The 17,665-nt window shown below is 43.4% G+C and overlaps 1 protein-coding gene and 1 pseudogene across 5 annotated transcripts in view; one reads left to right on the forward strand and one right to left on the reverse strand.

Annotated features, from left to right (window-relative positions):
* The window catches only part of tp63 (tumor protein p63), a 50,279-nt gene extending 32,955 nt beyond the window's left edge, over positions 1-17,324 (forward strand). For 2 of the 5 annotated variants that reach the window (XM_061826366.1, XM_061826367.1), the window contains 10 exons: positions 4,819-5,005; positions 5,078-5,193; positions 5,781-5,890; positions 6,115-6,251; positions 6,916-6,998; positions 7,081-7,205; positions 10,143-10,288; positions 13,630-13,777; positions 15,593-15,686; positions 15,769-17,324. In XM_061826366.1, the coding sequence (XP_061682350.1) occupies positions 4,819-5,005; positions 5,078-5,193; positions 5,781-5,890; positions 6,115-6,251; positions 6,916-6,998; positions 7,081-7,205; positions 10,143-10,288; positions 13,630-13,777; positions 15,593-15,686; positions 15,769-16,062 (1,440 nt within the window). In that variant the 3' untranslated portion in view covers positions 16,063-17,324. Of the gene's footprint in view, positions 1-4,818; positions 5,006-5,077; positions 5,194-5,780; positions 5,891-6,114; positions 6,252-6,915; positions 6,999-7,080; positions 7,206-8,593; positions 8,922-10,142; positions 10,289-13,629; positions 13,778-15,592; positions 15,687-15,768 lie in introns of those variants that run through there. The other 3 variants (XM_061826368.1, XM_061826369.1, XM_061826370.1) reach the window with 3 other exon arrangements.
* LOC133504194 (5S ribosomal RNA) lies at positions 15,312-15,420 on the reverse strand (annotated as a pseudogene).
* Positions 17,325-17,665: the final 341 nt, after the last annotated feature.

Raw genomic sequence — 17,665 nt, forward strand, 5'->3', positions numbered from 1 at the left:
AAGACGGGGTTAGGGTTTTGAAATCACGTTTTACGCCGGTGTTACGGTTTTTAAAGGGGGGTTCGAAATGGGGTCTTGAGTCAGGGTTAAGGTTTTAAATTTCAGACCATGGTTTGGGTTTCAAAGTTGGATCTGTGACACTGATTCGTTTTTAGAGTTTTGAAGACGTGCAAACACATTTTTCTTCAAACGGAATACCCGGTACTTTATTTTGCATGCCCTTATTTTGAATATTAATTGCAGGTTTCTGTACCAGGTTTAACGTTCGGAGTGAAGGTTTCGAGTGATTGGTTCAAGCGAGGAAGGTTTAGGGTTTCAAATTAAGGTTTCACGTCAGGGTTAGGGTGTCAAAGTGGTCTTTAAAAATATGATTGCTAGCCAAGGTTAAGGTTTGAAGTCAGCGTGTCCCTAGCGGGGATTCCATTTTTGGACGTGGGTTCACCTTCCAAATGAGATTTTCACGTCTGGGTGGGCTTTAGTGTGTGTGTTGACCTGATGGGGAACTGAAAGTGGTTCCTTCCTTCCTTCCTTCGCCATTTTCATTACTCGATCCTTTCATCCTTCTCTTCCCACCTTCCATCATTCTTTCATCCTCCCTTCTTTCTATCCTTCCCCTCTTCTTCCTTCCTTCCTTCCTTCCTTCTTTCTTTCCTTCCTTCCTTCCTTCCTTCGCTTATCATTCTTCAATCCTTTCATCGTTCTTTTCCCACCTTCCATCATTCTTTCATTCTCCCTTCTTTCTATCCTTCCCCTCTTCATCCTCCCTTCCTTCCTTCCTTCGCCATTTTCATTACTCGATCCTTTCATCCTTTTCTTCCCACCTTCCATCATTCTTTCATCCTCCCTTCTTTCTATCCTTCCCCTCTTCATCCTTCCTTCCTTCGCCATTTTCATTACTCGATCCTTTCATCCTTCTCTTCCCACCTTCCATCATTCTTTCATTCTCCCTTCTTTCTATCCGTCCCCTCTTCTTCCTTCCTTCCTTCCTTCCTTCCTTCTTTCATTCCTTCCGTCCTTCCTTCCTTACTTCGCTTATCATTCTTCAATCCTTTCATCGTTCTTTTCCCACCTTCCATCATTCTTTCTATCGTTCCCTTCTTCTTCCTTCCTTCCTTCCGTCCTTCCTTCCTTCGCTTATCATTCTTCATTCCTTTCATCGTTCTTTCATCCTCCCTTCTTTCTATCCTTCCCCATTCTTCCTTCCTTCCTTCCTTCCTTCCTTCCTTCCGTCCTTCCTCCCATCTAACTTCACTCAACATTCATCAATCCTTTCATCCTTCTTTGTATCCTTCCTTCCTTCCTTCCTTCCTTCCTCTCATCTAACTTCACCCTTCATTCCTCGATCCTTTCATCGTTCTTTTCCCACCTTCCATCATTCTTTTATCCTCCCTTCTTTCTATCCTTCCCCTCTTCTTCCATGCTTCGTTACATCCATCCTTCCCTCCCCGCTTTTCACTTTCCACCCTTCTTTCCTCCCTTTGTTTCATCCTTTCATTCCTTCCTTCCTCCTTCCTTCCCTCCCTCCCTCCTTTTCTAAAAGTGTCTCCAAACGTGTCTTCTGTTTCTTTCGTTGCCCCGGATGGAGTCGCGTTGTTTGCGTTGCGCGCGCTCGATTCCCGTTTCGGGCCCACGGACGGCTCGGCCCCACGACGCAGGCCGTCGGCGCGCTGCTCGATTCCGTCACTCGGCCGGTTATCGTTGGCTGTTAGCGCTGAGCAAAGGAGCGCATATTTGAGCTGAAGAGTTTGTCGCCGCGGGGCAGGGATCGGTTGTGTTGTGTTTGTGTTCCCCTCGCGCTTGTCCTGGGTGGGTGCGAGCCTGGGATGGTTCGATATCATCTAAACAAACTTTTAGGAAGATTAGATCTTTGCTCCTCGACCCGCGCGTGCGTTTGCGTCTTTTGTTTTTAGCCTGCAGCTACGCAAAAAGCTGCAGCCTGTAATTATTCTAAACATCATAAAGAAGAAGACCATCCATGCCAAACAGTTTTTAAAATGGCATATTCGGTCCCTTAACTAATGTGTACTTAAAATAAATAAAAAAAATACATTGTGGGTAAAAAAAATCATCCATTTCTTAAAAGGTGAAGGCACAACATTGAGTTTTAACCATGAAAACATGACGTGAGAATCAAAACGATTCCAACGCGCACGTTTGGAGAGCAACGATTTAAATAAACAAATGTGGCGTCAGACAAATACGAGCACAAATATTGAAAAATGGCACCTTTTGCCTTTGAAAGTGACTTTTGATACCACCTCCAATATCAGCTCAGTCTGCTGAGATTTTTCCTGCCTTTTTCCCTCCCCCCAAAAAATGAAAAAGGTTCAAAAAATTTAGGCAGAAAATTGTGAGGTCGACTCGATCCCCCGATTCCACGTTGGTGGCGTAGTACAGAAAGACGGCACTGCAGGGAAAAATGTGGCCCAAAATCTGCGCAATTTGGTTTGAAAGTGGCTTCTAATACTACCCCTAAGGCTGGAAAATTGGGAGGTCAACTTGATCACCCGGCGACACGGTGGAGCAGCTGGTAAAGCTGGTTCCGCCTGTGTGGAGTTTGCATGTTCTCACTTGTGCCTGCGTGGCTTTTCTCCGGGTGGGCACTCCGGTTTCCTCCCACATCCCAAAAACATGCAACATTAATTGGACACTCTAAATTGCCCGTAGGTGTGATTGATTGTGAGTGGGACTGTTATGTCTCCATGTGCCCTGCGATTGGCTGGCGACCAGTTCAGGGTGTACCCCGCCCTCCTCCTGCCCGTTGACAGCTGGGATAGGCTCCGGCGCTCCCCGTGACCCCTGTGAGGATAAGCGACTATGAAAACGGATGGATGGACACCTTTAACCTTTGAAAGTGACTTTTGATACCACCTCCAATATCAGCTCAGGCCGTTGAAATTTTTCCTGCCTTTTTTCCCCCAAAAAATTCCAGATTGTGTCTCCGAAGGCAGAAAATTGTGAGGTCGACTCGATCCCTCGATTCCACGTTACAGAACGGCGGCAATACACGGAAAAATACAGGAAAAATCTGGCAGAAAATTTGTGTAATTCGGGATGAAAGTGGTTTCTAATGCTACCCCTAAAACTGGAAAATTAGTCGGTCAACTTGATCACTCAAATCGATATTGTTTCAGTTCATATACAAAAATGTCACTGGGGAAAAAAGTGGAGAAAAAGATACAAAGTTGCATCTTCCAATAGCAGTATATGTTACTACCTCCAAAGGTATCAAGTATTTTGCCGGTGCCGTTCATACGGGACTCAAACTGAACTGAAAAGCAATGTCAAATCTGGTCTTTTAAAAGCAGCGTTAAAGGTCTCGAGATGCTAATTATGGGAGGATCAAAACTGCCGGGTAGACCTCACACCCCCGATTCCGTGTTGGAGGCGTCTAGCAGCGCACAACAAGAACAGCGTGCGGTGCGAGAGGCTCGCGATGCTACCTAGGAGGGCGGAAAATTGCCGACAATTGGACACCCGTGAGCAGTTTCTTTGTCCCGTCCCATTCAGGTCGAATCTGAGGCTTTTCCGCCTCATTTAAGAGAGTGACGGCGACGTGCGGGGGTGTGCAGTGTCGGGTTCGAGTGCGCTCATCCGTCTTTGCCGCTGCCTCTCGTTTTCGCTACACTTTCGGCACCATCGGTCATCAGTCGACGCGAGGAAAGAAGCACTGACAAAGGAATGCAGGCGAGGGCCAAAAGTAGCTCTCCGTGCTAAAGTTACTGAAAAGGAAAGAAGGGAAGTGTGGAAGAAAGGAACCGGGGATGGTAGAAAAGGAAGTAAAGAGGGATGAAAGAAGCACTCCACGACCAGTACAAACAAATGAACTCCGTTTGACTTCCTCCATTAGTTCGGTACGCCTTGCGCCAGTGACGGCGCATTTGTTGCGGCAACTAGCATAGCCTGGCTAAGCTAAGTCAACCCCCCCCCCCGCCACACACACACACACACACACACACCCGCCTTCGCCCCCACCTGCCCTTAAAAAGATGAAAGTCAGGCCTGCTTTAATTGCGGCTGCGGGGTTTGTTTTTATGGAGCCGCTCGGAAGTACCACAGGCTTTCCATCAGACGTCTTGCCCAAAATGTCTGCGTTGTGTTCAAGTGGTTGCTAATCACAGTCCTGGCTTTAACCTCCCTTTTGCCGGAGGGCAGAACGAGGCAGGGTTGGGTCCAGTCAACAGCTGGTTCTGCCCGCCCGGTTGTCTTTTCATCACAACTTGTTGTTGTTCTTGTTGTTTGTAGGCCTCGCTTGGAAATAATCATCATACTTATAAGTTTTTTTTGAACAGAACAGCATCACAGGCGGTGTGAAAAGGGGCTTCTACTGCATTCTAACCCGGAAGGCGGAAAATTACCGGATTGACTTTGTCCACCCCGGCCGGGTTCACTGTTTTGTTTAAACGGTTACGTGGACAAAAAGTAGAAAAAGGTTTCTTTTACAAGGGGTTTCTCATACTGCCGCCAAAAGCCGGAAAGTTTATCAAGAACAGCAAGACGGAAATTAGTAGAAAATTTTGCGTTTCACAGAAAAGAACTTCAAATATGACCTCGGAAGGTAGAAAATCTCCAGGTTCAGTTTCCCCCTTAAAACCGTGTCAGTGATTTTAATAACGGAGAGTGCACAAGAATGTGAAAGAAGTTTCCGCAAAAAGTTCTCAAGACGGAACATTTCCAGGTCGACGCAGTTCTCAGTTCCAGATCCGTGCTGAGAAATTAGAAAATACAGACCTACAGGAAGTGCGACCTACCTCTGATACTACCTCAGAACGTGGAAAAAAACATTTCGGCTTCATGTATTCTCTTTCTTGGTCTCAGTACTCCACAGAACTGAAGAAGCTTTACTGCCAGATCGCCAAGACGTGTCCCATCCAGATCAAGGTCCTCACAACCCCCCCGCAGGGCGCCGTCATCCGCGCCATGCCCGTCTACAAGAAGGCGGAGCACGTCACGGAGGTGGTGAAGCGCTGCCCCAACCACGAGCTCAGCCGCGAGTTCAACGACGGTCGGTTGATTGATTGATTGATTTGGATCGACTGATTGATTTCTGTATTGACCACCGCGAATCCCGCACCAGGTCAGATCGCACCTCCGAGTCACCTGATCCGCGTGGAGGGCAACAGCCACGCCCAGTACGTGGAGGATTCCATCACCGGGCGGCAGAGCGTCCTGGTGCCCTACGAGCCCCCTCAGGTGAGGATGGAGAACTCGCTATTGTGAAAGGGGCTTCTGTTAGTACCTCGGAAAAAAGGAAAATCACCGGATCTCATTTGTTACACCATTCAGTCTGCGTGCTAGTTACATAGACTTCTAAAAAAAGATGAGGTTTGCCTACACAAGCGGTGGAGAATGTAGTATCTACGTAAGTAGGTTGACTTAGTCCCGCCTCTTCCGTAAAAAATGTAAACATGTCGTCAAAACGGGCTTCTGCTACTACCTCTGAAGACGGGAAATTTCCGGGTTCACTTTGTCCAGTCTTAGTCCTGTTCATAAAAACAGACAAAATGTATAAAAGTGTCGACTTTTACCGGCGGCGTTAAAGGGGTTTCTGATACTGCCTTCAAAGACGGACAATTTCAGACTCAACTTTGATCCTGGGACCCTCTGAACTGTGAGGCAGATCTGCTAACCAGTTCTTCACCATTCTGCCGCAATTTTTAACAGAAACAAAAATGGTATAAAGGGGTTACTATTACTACCACCAAAGGCGGAAATTGTCAGGCGACTGGGAAAGAATGAGCTCACTTCCTGTTGTCAACTCGCTTCCTGTGTCCCATCAGGTGGGGACGGAGTTCACCACCATCTTGTACAACTTCATGTGCAACTCCAGCTGCGTGGGCGGCATGAACCGGCGACCCATCCTTATCATCGTCACCCTGGAGACCAGAGAGTAAGCGGCACGCTCCCGAAAAAACTCGCCCTAAAAAAATAGTCCTCAGACGGGGAATAAACGACTTCATGAAGCGAGATAATGTGCTGTCGGAGAGGAAAATTGGACAGGGAGACGTCGTTAGCTTCAGAACCCCCATGATCCAAAGAACTTCAAAGAAAAAAAACTGGGCTAATCAACATATTTTGTCTTGATTTGAAATGTTTTTCTACGTTTGTCCGTAGCGGTCAGGTTCTGGGCCGCCGCTGTTTCGAGGCCCGCATCTGCGCCTGTCCGGGTCGCGACCGCAAGGCGGACGAGGACAGCATCCGCAAGCAGCACATCACGGACGCCACAAAGAGCAGTGAGGGTACGAAGCGCCGTAAGTAGAAGCTTTGGGGGGGGGGGCCTCGGTGGCGGGCTCTGCGGTTTTGGGTCGCATGCCGCAAAATGCGGGGGAACGAAATCCGCACGGCGGGGTCGGAAAAAGTTGCCGTTTTTTATTTACAGATAAACAGCTGAGAAACTGATGAATCTTTTATCAAACGCTCTATGACCTACCACGGCACATATTTCGTTTACAATTCCGCATTCTTCACTCGTCTGCGATCGACGGGCAAAGCAAAGATCCACACCCTAATCTTGACCTTCGGTGCAAAAGCTGCGCCGATCTCAAACTCCAAGCGATGCGAGCCCGTCAGTCGTGACAGCGGTTCACACGCCTGAATGTCACAGACGAGCCCCGGGGGCGCCTCCCCAATTCAAAACGGACTTGACGGACATTTGCGTCAATGGCAGTCAACGTTTGGATTCCGGTTGTCGAATGTCAACGTCCACAGCAGTGAATGAGCTAAGAGGTAGTGGGGGGTACTTGGGGGGGGGGGGCATCATACTCTTAAGTTGAAAACCGGCTCTGGTGACGCCAGCCTATCCGACTTTTCACCTGCCTTGCGGCGCCCTTTATTTCCCGCTCTGCCGTAGTAGCCCTGAAACCTCAGCGCCCGTCGCCCTGACTTCACCGCCTTGTGGTCTTCCCTCTTTTCCAGCCTTCCGCCAAGTGTCTCACGGCATCCAGATGTCGGCCATCAAGAAGAGGCGATCCACAGACGAGGAGGTCTTCTGTTTGCCCGTGAGTATCCCCCCCATGCCCCCCCCCCACGGACACATCCTCCCCCCTCCCTCCCCATCACTTGACCGTCTTCCCCTTTCAGATCAAAGGCCGCGAGATCTACGAGATCCTGGTCAAGATCAAAGAGTCTCTGGAGCTGATGCAGTTCTTGCCGCAGCACACGATCGAGTCGTACCGGCAGCAGCAGCAGAACCTCCTGCAGAAACAGTGAGTACGGCCACAGATGCTTTTTTTTTGAGCCTTCGGGGCCGCCGTAGCGCTCGGCAAGTAGGACGTGAGCGCATTAGTGCGAAACGGGCGATTTTTCGAGCGGAACCGCTGCAGTTGGCGCTGGCGTCAGTTGATGCAACGAGACTTTTACACAAGCTGAAGTGGGAAACTGAGCAAATGAGAACATTTTTGGGGATTGGCAAGTGCGGCAACATAGCTGTCGCTATGTCCATTTTTTTTTTGTTGTTTTTTTGCATCACAAGTCAATATTTGACGAATGAAACTCGAACATTGACATTTGGTTTGGGGGGCAGAAAACGTTTTCTTTTCAATTTTTCCAACAACAAAAGTTGCATTTTTCTAATGATTTTTTTTCCTGATAAAACACAAACTGTTCTATTTTTCTGTGACAAAGCTTATTTTATTATTTATCTCGAAGCACTTTTTCTGGAGAGAAAAAAAAAATATATATATATATCCATCCATTTTCTTCGCCGCTTATCCTCACGAGGGTGGCGGAGAGTGCTGGAGCCTATCCCAGCTGTCAATTCATTTTGCATGTTTTTGGGACGTGGGCGGAAAGCGGAATGCACACCGGGAGAAAACCCACACGACACGGACACGGGGAGAACATGCAAACTCCACACGGGCGGATCCGGGATCGAACCCGGGTCCTCAGAACTGTGAGGCCAACACTTTACCAGCTGAACCACCGTGCCGCCATATATATGTATATATTTTGTATTCTAATTATATTTTTACTCCAAGATATCTTTTTATTTTTACAGGAATTTTTTTGGGGGGGATTTTCTTAGATTCAATATGATATTGTAAAACTGTACGATGGCGGCACGGTCGTTGACTTATTAGAGCATCTACCTCACAGTTCTCAGAACCGAGGTTCAAATCCCGGGCCTCCCTGAATAGAGTTTGCGCCTTCTCCCCCCCCCCGTGCCTACGTGGCTTTTCTCCGGGTGGGCACTCCGGTTTCCTCCCACATCCCAAAAATATGCAACATTAATTTGACACTCTAAATTGCCCATAGGTGTGATTGTCCGTGCGGGTGTTTGTCTCCATGTGCTCTCCGATTGGCCGGCGACCGGTTCAGGGTGCACCCCGTCGACAGCCGGGAGAGGCTCCGGCACTCCCCGCGACCCTCGTGAGCATAAGCGGCGAGAAAATTGGATGGACGTAAAACTGTACGGTATGAATGTGGACAATAAAATTGGAAGCGCAATTTTTTGGACACGTGGCTGCTCCTTGTGTGTGATTTCCTCCCAACTTTATGTGACCTTTTTGCCCTTCCTGGTCTTTTTTTTTTTTTTTTTTGCTTTCCACTTCCACTTTTGACTTTGCGTGTGCGCGTGTGTGGTTCCTCGTTGCAGTGCGATCAAAACACGTCTCGGCAGTCATCTGCTGGATCCCGCCGGGGACGCCAGGTGGCGCTGCACCTCCTCCTGAGCCTTCCTCATTCCTCCTCCTCCTCCTCCTCCTTCCTCCTCTTTCACTCCTTTTTTTTTCTTCCCGGACTTTTCCTGCCTTCCACGGGACTCTTTTGAAACGTCTGCATGTGTTTTGCGTGGATGTGTCGCTTTGTCGCCAGAGCTGGACTCGTTCGTGTTATGATGTGGGTCGCTTGGCCCGCTGGGACTTCTTCTCTTTATGATTATTTGTTATGAAAAAAAAAAAAAATGCTGGTCATGTTTTGTAAAGTCACTGCAGGACAGTTTTCTTCTTCTTCTGTTTGAAACAGATTCTCTCTTGTGGCTAATGCTAATAAAAATGGCTTTTTTGTTGTTGTTGTTTGGATTATTATCACGTTATTCTTTTTTAGTTATTTGTTGTTACTTTTAAAAAAAAAAAAAAACATTCTGTCTAATAGTGTCATTTCAAAAGACATGCTGTACACATTGAAATATGAAAAACAGTCTTAAGATTTAAATTTATGGTTTAATGTGTAAAAAAAAACAGAAGTACTGTATTAACAAAATGACGTTACTTTTTTATTAAATGTGAATATATATTAAAAATTACTTAAAGGACAACCAATATAGCATGAAAGATTGAAAATAAATTACAGGGAAAATTCTGGAAAAAAAGTACGATTGCATACTTGCAGTATGGCACCTTTGAATTCTCCTGTTTTTTTGCGTGGAAATAAACCAATCAATACTTTTTTAAAAAATTTCTGTATTAAGTTGTGAATTTATATACATTTGAAAATACGAGGATTTCTTATGAATTCCCAAAACAAGAAGCAAAATGTCATTATTTTACCTTGTTGAATTTAATGCAGGTTCATGTATTTTTTAAAGTTTTATTAAAATAAAAATGTATAAAAATAAGGAAAAAAATTTATTCAAAAAAGAGAACAAATGTTTTTTTTACATTATCACATTTAATTTTTTTGAAAGGTTAAAAAAAGTAAAAAAAGAATGAACGTTTCCCTATCAAATATGAAACCCAAAACAATTTTTACTTAAATTTGTTTTAGTGTATATTTGAAAGTAACAAGTTATTTAAAAAAGGGTAAAAATATTCATTGCAAAACACAACCCAAATGTAATTTTTTTAAATTAAAATAAATAACATAAATTAAAAATAAACTTATTTAAAAAAAACACAAAACTTGAATGTCATATTACATTTTCTGTATTTAAAAGTAACGTTTAAGAAAAAAAAACCATTTGTAATAGTTTGGATCGATTTTTAAAAAGGACAAACAGAACGTTTTTTTTTTTTTTTTTACATGTAAAAATAGAATAATCAAATGTGTCTGTGGATGGTGAAATTCCGATTTCATTTGGATTTGAAATATTAAAAGTTGATACCGATAAGGGGGGAAATGATGTTTTTCGCCCGCCGCTCGTACGTGAGTGATGACGCCCCCCCCCCAACCCCCACCCCCGTGGCCTTTTTTTTTCTGCCCCGCAGGACGTCGATGGCGCCTCAGCCGGCGTACGGCTCCAACTCTCCCCCTCACGGCAAAGTCAACAAGCTCCCGTCGGTCAGTCAGCTGATCAACCCGCAGCAGCGCAACACGCTCACCCCGTCCGGGATGTCCGCCGGCCTCACCGACAGTAAGCGCCGCTCGCTTCCACTTCCTGTCCCGCCTTCAAACTCTTCCCTCTATCAGAGGCCTTCGTTTAGTTTTCATTTTCCCACAAAAAAAAAATCCAAAATCAATTTCCCGCTTCGATGAAAACTACATTCATTATTCAATTTGGGTTTCGCCTTTTGTGTGTTCCTCTATCGTGGATTTGCTTTAGTTCTCCTGCAACCAAAAGTTATCTTTCAACTTGTATGAGGGAAAAAAAATAGAAATATTATTTCCTATACAGTGGTGCCTTGAGATACAAATTTAATTCATTCCGTGACTACACTCGGAATTCAAAACACTCAAATCATCTCTCCCTGTCGAAATTAAGTCAATGCCATTCAATGCGTTCTAGCGCCCCAAAAACTGCGAACAAAAAAAAAATATTATATACGATTTTGTGCTTTAATAATATGGCTTTGCCGCCAAGGGGCAGTCAAATACAAAGAATAATATAATACACGTAGGAGCACTGATCGAAAAAAAAAAAAAAGACTTGATACCGCATAAATATCTAGCAGTGTCGATTGGTTGAAGCTAGTTGGACGCCATCTTGGTACTCCCAAAACATGTGGAGGACATGATTTACAGGTTGGATTATGGTGTTTTTTTTCCCCTCAAAGTTTGGCATGTCGAATTAAAACTGGTCGTGTGAGTTTGACATTTTTCCATTTCTGGTAAAATGAAGGATTTTTAATTCGACTTGGTATGCCAAAAAAGGCGAAGTGCAAAGGAAAGACATAGAACACCGTGACTAGCAAGAGATCTTGCTTTTTACCTCGGGCCCGATTTCCGTGACATGTTAACTTTTCCCAAAATACTCTGTGAAGCACTATTATCATAACATAGCAAAAAAACTAAGCATTTTTTGTCATAAAAACATGAAATTTTAAGTCAATCAGTTCGACATATTTTTGGAAACAAGGACTCGCAATGGGAAAATACACGTTTTCATTGTTCATTTGTTGTCTCTGCAACGTCCACTTGAAAATCAAATTCAATTTCTGTATTAAGAAATTCATCCAAAAATTTGACAGAAAATGTTTTTTCTTCCTTATCCACGGATGAAGTTTGGGAAAATATTGACATCGCTTTTTCGCGAAAAACCGTCGAGAGTGAACAGTGAACAACAACAACCGTAAACAAAACTTTGTTCAAGTGAATTAATCTCATCAGAAAATTAAAAAAAAAACACTTTGCAAACAAACTTTCACAGTGTTTAAATAAATCTTTCTAACTTACCTGTGGAATATTTTCTCACAGCCACAAAACTGGCGATTAACACAGTTAACAGGTCGGCATAGTTGTTTTGGGAGTATCAAGATGGCGGATGGCGACTTCAGTTTTGGTGGCCAATGAGCCATCCATTTTTTTTAATTTTTTTTTTACATCAGTGCGTAGGAGTCCAGTGGTGTAACATTAAGACCGTTGCAACTATACTGCAGTAATCCACAATGCGATAGTTATTATCTTGTTGATATAATTTGCCTGTATCGCCTAACATTTGTTGTGCGTAAATTCCAAAATGCCAGTCCAACGATGTGTACAGTGCAGTATTTCTCTTCCTGTACGTGAAAACACGTCAGTTTTTGCTAGCATGCTATGTAGGCTGGTATGCTAGCTAGCTAGCAAGCTAGCCAATACCATCGGTGAGACTTGCATGATGTTGACACTTTCTCCTCCTCCTCCTCTATTTTAATTGCTTTGCCAACACCTTCTGGCATCGTAATGTAATTACAAACTTCTTCGTCCCTGTCCTTGATAAATACAGCGATGCCTCGGTTCTCGACCACAATACGTTCCAGAAAACGGTTCAAGAAGTGATTTGTTTGAAAACCGAATCCATGTTTCCCATTACAATGAATGGAAAAAGAAATAATGCGTTCCAAGCCTAAAAAAATTAGGCTTTTTAAAGCATTTTTAAGCTTTTCCTGATAATAAACTGCATAGTAGAAATACACGTATAGTTCAAATACTTTATATAATAAAATGAGTTAAGATGTTTATTTTTTTTGCTTAAGTAGTAGAGTATGCTAGGCTGGGTGTGCATAGCTCGATCTGTAGCGACTCGGTCTCTGTCCTTGATAAATACAGTGATGCCTCGGTTCTCGACCACAATCCATTCCAGAAAATGGTTCAAGAAGTGATTTGTTCTAAAACCGAATCCATGTTTCCCATTACAATGAATGGAAAAAGAAATAATGCGTTGTAAGCCTAAAAAAAATAGGGTTTTTAAAGGTTTTTTTTTTTTTTTTAGCTTTTCCTGATAATAAACTGCATAGTAGAAATACATGTATAGTTCAATTACTTTATATAATAAAATGAGTTAAGATATTTATTTTTTTTGCTTAAAGTGTATGCTTTAGTAGTAGAGTACCCTTGGCTAGGTGTGCATAGCTCTTTCTGTAGCGACTCGGTCTCTGTCCTTGATAAATACAGTGATGCCTCGGTTCCAGAAAACGGTTCGAGAAGTGATTTGTTCGAAAACCAAATCCATGTTTCCCATTAAAATGAATGGAAAAAGAAATAATGCGTTCCAAGCCTAAAAAAAATAAAGCATTTTTTTAAGCTTTTCCTGATAATAAACTGCATAGTAGAAATACATATATTGTTCAAATACTTTATATAATAAAATGAGTTATTTATTTTTTTGCTTAAAATGTATGCTTTAGTTGTAGAGTACGCTAGGCTGGGTGTGCATAGCCGTATCTGTAGCGACTCGGTCTCTGTCCTTGATAAATACAGTGATGTCTCGGTTCTCGACCACAATACGTTCCAGAAAACGGTTCAAGAAGTGATTTGTTGGAAAACCAAATCGATGTTTCCCATTACAATAAATGGAAAAAGAAATAATGTGTTCCAAGCATAAAAAAAAAAAAAAAAAATTGCCCTAACTTGCAGAATAACTTTAAACAAGCAACTTGCCTTCTTTGGGGCCATGATTGGGGTTTAATAGGGTAGTCCGCAATAAGAAGGAAAAACAAAAGTCACTACCAGCACACGTCTGTGTACAGAGGCTGCGTTATACAGAAGAACAAAAGTGCGCTGGTCTGGCCGCACGCAATATGTTATCTGCGGGTTTTGTCGGGGGCGTTTGAGGTCCGATTTTTGTTCAATAACAGAAGCAAAAAAACAAAATTTTTTCCGTTCGAGAACCGATTTGGGGACGTTCGAGAACCGAGGCTTTGCTGTAGTCGGGATTCACTTATCGAGTCCCCCCCCCCACCCCAGCCCAACTTCTTCCCAATTCGAATCGTAAAGTGACGATGGAAAACGTTAAGCGAGCTTTGGTCTCAAATCTTCGGGCTGATTTTGTCTCTGCAGTGACTCCCATGATGGGCACTCACATCCCCATGAGCGCTGACATGAGTTCACTGAGCCCCACTCACGCCCTGCAGCCCCAGCTGCCCCTGGTGCCCTCCTCGCACTGTACGCCCCCTCCTCCGTACCCCATGGACAGCAGCATCTCCAGGTACCCCGCAAAAAAATAATCATCATAAATCCAGAGCTTTCATCCCGGAGGAAATTAAAACCAAGCTAGTTTTGATGTCCGGTAAATACTGTCCAGGCCAACCTTGACGGTCTTCAGGCACCACTGTATCTTCGTAATAGTCTAGCACGCAAAAGGTTATTTGCTGAAAACTTGGAAAACTCACCTAAATGTACAACTTTTATTTTTATTCCAAAATATTTTGTCCAACTTTCCCTGAAGAAAAGCAAAAAAAAAAAAAAAATCCCGAAACAAAACGTGCAATTTTACCTTTTCCTCAAAAGTAATACTCTACTTTTCTCTTGAAAAGCATACAATTTATCTGTGTAATATTACAACTTTTTCATATGATATTGAAAGATAAGACTTTTCCCCTGATGCAATAAAGACGTTCTTGTCGTTGCCATTTCCCGATGAATGAAATTCATAATTTTTTTTTTTTTAAATACCGCAACTTTCTTAAAGGTCACTTTGTCAATCCACCTTTTTCTAGTCCACGGGATGTTATGTTGGCTCTCTGATGCCTCAGTAAATATGTGAAATATGAATTCAAATCAAGTTCTGAGGACCCGGGTTCGATCCCGGCCCCGCCTGTGTGGAGTCTGCATGTTATCCCCGTGTGCCTGTGTGGGTTTCCTCCGGGAACTCCGGTTTCCCCCCAGCATCCCAAAAAACATGCAACATTAATTGGACAATAAATTGCCCCAAGGTGTGATTGTGAGTGCGGCCGTTTGTCTCCATGTGCCCTGTGATTGGCTGGCGACCAGTTCAGGGCGTACCCCGCCACCTGCCCGTTGACAGCTGGGATAGGCTCCAGCACTCCCCGTGACCCTCGTGAGGATAGGCGGCAAAAAAAATGGATGGATGGATGAATTCAAATAATCCGCGTATTCTTAACTTTCGCACGTTTTTTTTTTTCGTCGAAAGGCCTGCAACAGGGTCATTCGAATTCATGTAACTTCTCAACAATCGCGAATATCGCCGCCAACCTCCACCGCTGTCAGCATAAACACGGGCACACTCACAAGCGGGTGTTCGAAAGGGTGGCAGCCAATCGGTGGAAAGGGCGTGGTCTTAGCCAAATATGGACAAAATGGATGCAAAACTGGGTCAAACACAAGTAACTGTCAGAGGGTTTTTTTTTTTTTTTTTAAATACTAAATCCATATAAGAGAGTCAGTCCATTGAGATTTAAGCAGCAAAAACACGGGACCTCTTCAAAAAAAAAAAAAAAACATTCAAAACTACATTTTTGGGAAAAATGTTTCAATTCAAAAATAATAACATTTTTACACCAACAAAAAAATATATATAAAAACAAAGACATTTACTTGTAGTATTATTTACTGTTATTCGCAGCCTACAGTGCACAACTAGTTATAAGCCTCTCTGTCGTCTTCTTTTCCTTTCTGCTTGTCCCGTTAGGGGTCGTCACAGCGTGTCATCTTTGATGAACGCACATTTGTTTGGTACAGTTTTTACACCAGATGCCCTTCCTGATGCAACCGGGGAGAGAAGCTTACAGCACCTGGTCTTCCCAGGCGGTCTCCCATCCAAGTACTAACCAGAGCTGAACCCGCTTAGCTTCCGAGATCGGGCGTTGGCGGGGTCGCGTGGCCGTAAGCCGCTAAACTCTGCGTACCGAGGCTTATAACCAAGTGCGCTAACGCTAGCGCCGCATAAACCCAAGGGTTGAAAGCGTGTGGAAATTACGGTACTTGTAGGTTACAATGTATTTTTTTTTTCTGGTTCTGGTAGTTTTGCTCAAAATTCATCTATTGCACCCCGTTCTTGCAGCTTCCTCATTCGTCTGGGCTGCGCAGGCTGCTTGGATTACTTCACAGCACAGGGTTTAAGCAACATCTACCAGATTGAGAACTATAACATGGAGGTGAGCCCTCAGGCGTCAATGGCGGCAGCCGAGCCGACGTCGGCGCCCACTAACGCTCCCATGTGTCACGACCACTAACTAGGACCTGTCGCGGCTCAAGATCCCCGCCGAGTACCAGCACGCCATCTGGAAGGGCATCCTGGAGCACCGGCAGGCCATGGACTTCTCCACCCCGCCCCACATCGTGCGCACCACCAGCGGGGCGTCCGCCGTCAGCTCGTCCGAGGCGCGCGGCGAGCGCGTCATCGACGCGGTGCGCTTCACCCTGCGCCAGACCATCTCCTTCCCCCAGCGCGACGACTGGTCCGACTTCCCCTTCGACCTGGATTCGCGCCGCAACAAGCAGCAGCAGCGCATCAAGGAAGAGGGAGAGTAGGACTGGATAAATTACCGGAAAAAAAAAAAATTATCAAAAATAATGCCCAGAACATCCCCCCGCCCCCCCCCCCTTTTTTTTTTTTTTTTAAAGAGACGTGCACTTATTCTTTTTCCGCACGGTTCAGATTTCTTGAGAGCACTTAAGAAATGTTAAAAGTGTTTTTGAAAAAATGCATTTCCAAGTCCTGATTGTACATTTCAAGTACGTAGCCTTATCCCAAATATATTTAGCATCATTTCAATTTCAGTTGTTGCTTAGCCACGCTTACGTTGTATTTGGTTGAGGATTATTATTACGTGAAATTACTCTATGTACATGTTGTATAGTTGTGTTTTTTTGTCATCAAGAAATAAAAGAACGTTAAAAGTCAGAAATCGAGAGAAAGAAAACATTTTTGTACAATTTTTTTTACTGTAAATATGTCGAGGCTATTTTGATATAATTCCAAAATAAATATCCACCCTTCTTGACTACTCCAGTGTCTTATTTTGAAATACTTTGTTTTAATTCAAAATAAATATCTATGAATATGCCAGTGTTTCTCATTTTTACAGTCTTATATTTGATTTTATCTTCATTTTCATTTGTAACTGTATGATGGAGCACATTTTTTTTTCCTAGTTGGAAAATACAACTTTTTACATATATGACAGTTTTACATTAATACAGGTATGGTAGGGCCAGTATCTTAGTTGTATGATACGTTCATTTATATGAACTTAACTTTTATTATACTTTAGAATTGTACAAATGGATGAATAGTTTCACTTTTGTTATTTTACATATTTCTACAATTATATGACTGATTAGAGTGATAAGTTTTAATTTTAATTTTTTTTTTTAGTCCCACTGTACCTGTGTATTTTTTTATGAATTTGTGGTTGTGGTAAGTAGTTTTACTTTGATAATGTTTACGTTTACAATTTCCATCCATCCATTTTCTTTGCCGCGTATCCTCACCAGGGTCGCGGGGACTCTTACAATTTATATTATATATTTATATTTACTCTTATAATTTACAATCTTACCGTATATGAAAAGCTGAGCATTTATTTTAGTTTATTTTTTTACAAATATTGACAGGTTAAGCAGTTTTACGTTTACGACAAGGTAAAGTATTTTGTTTACCTTTTACAATTGTGTGACAGGTTGGGTCATTTTGCTGTTTTACTGGACCTTTTTTTTTTTTTTAACTTATTTGACAGAGTTAAGTTTGATTTTTTTCATTGTACTGAATTTTACAACAATGCTAAGTTTTATTTTACTTAACTATTACACAATGGATAACCATCCGTCAATTTCCGTTCCACTTTTCTTCACTCGGGTCACGACCCCAACGATCTTCGGGCGAGAGGCTGGGTCCGCCCTGAAATTGCTGAGCACATAGAAACCTACAACCGTTTGTACTCACATTCACACCTTTGGGCAATTTAAAGTCTTCAATTCACCTACTGCGCGTTTTTGGAACGTGGGAAGAAAGACACACGCAGGCACGGGGAGAACACGCACATGCCGCAAAGCCAAGATGGGATTTTGTGCGCGGTGTGAAGGTCTGAGCGCTCCCCCGTGCTGAAAAGTCTCCTTGTGATTAACGCCCATG

The sequence above is a fragment of the Syngnathoides biaculeatus genome, chromosome 7 (assembly GCF_019802595.1).
Source record: "Syngnathoides biaculeatus isolate LvHL_M chromosome 7, ASM1980259v1, whole genome shotgun sequence".
Taxonomy (NCBI): domain Eukaryota; kingdom Metazoa; phylum Chordata; class Actinopteri; order Syngnathiformes; family Syngnathidae; genus Syngnathoides; species Syngnathoides biaculeatus.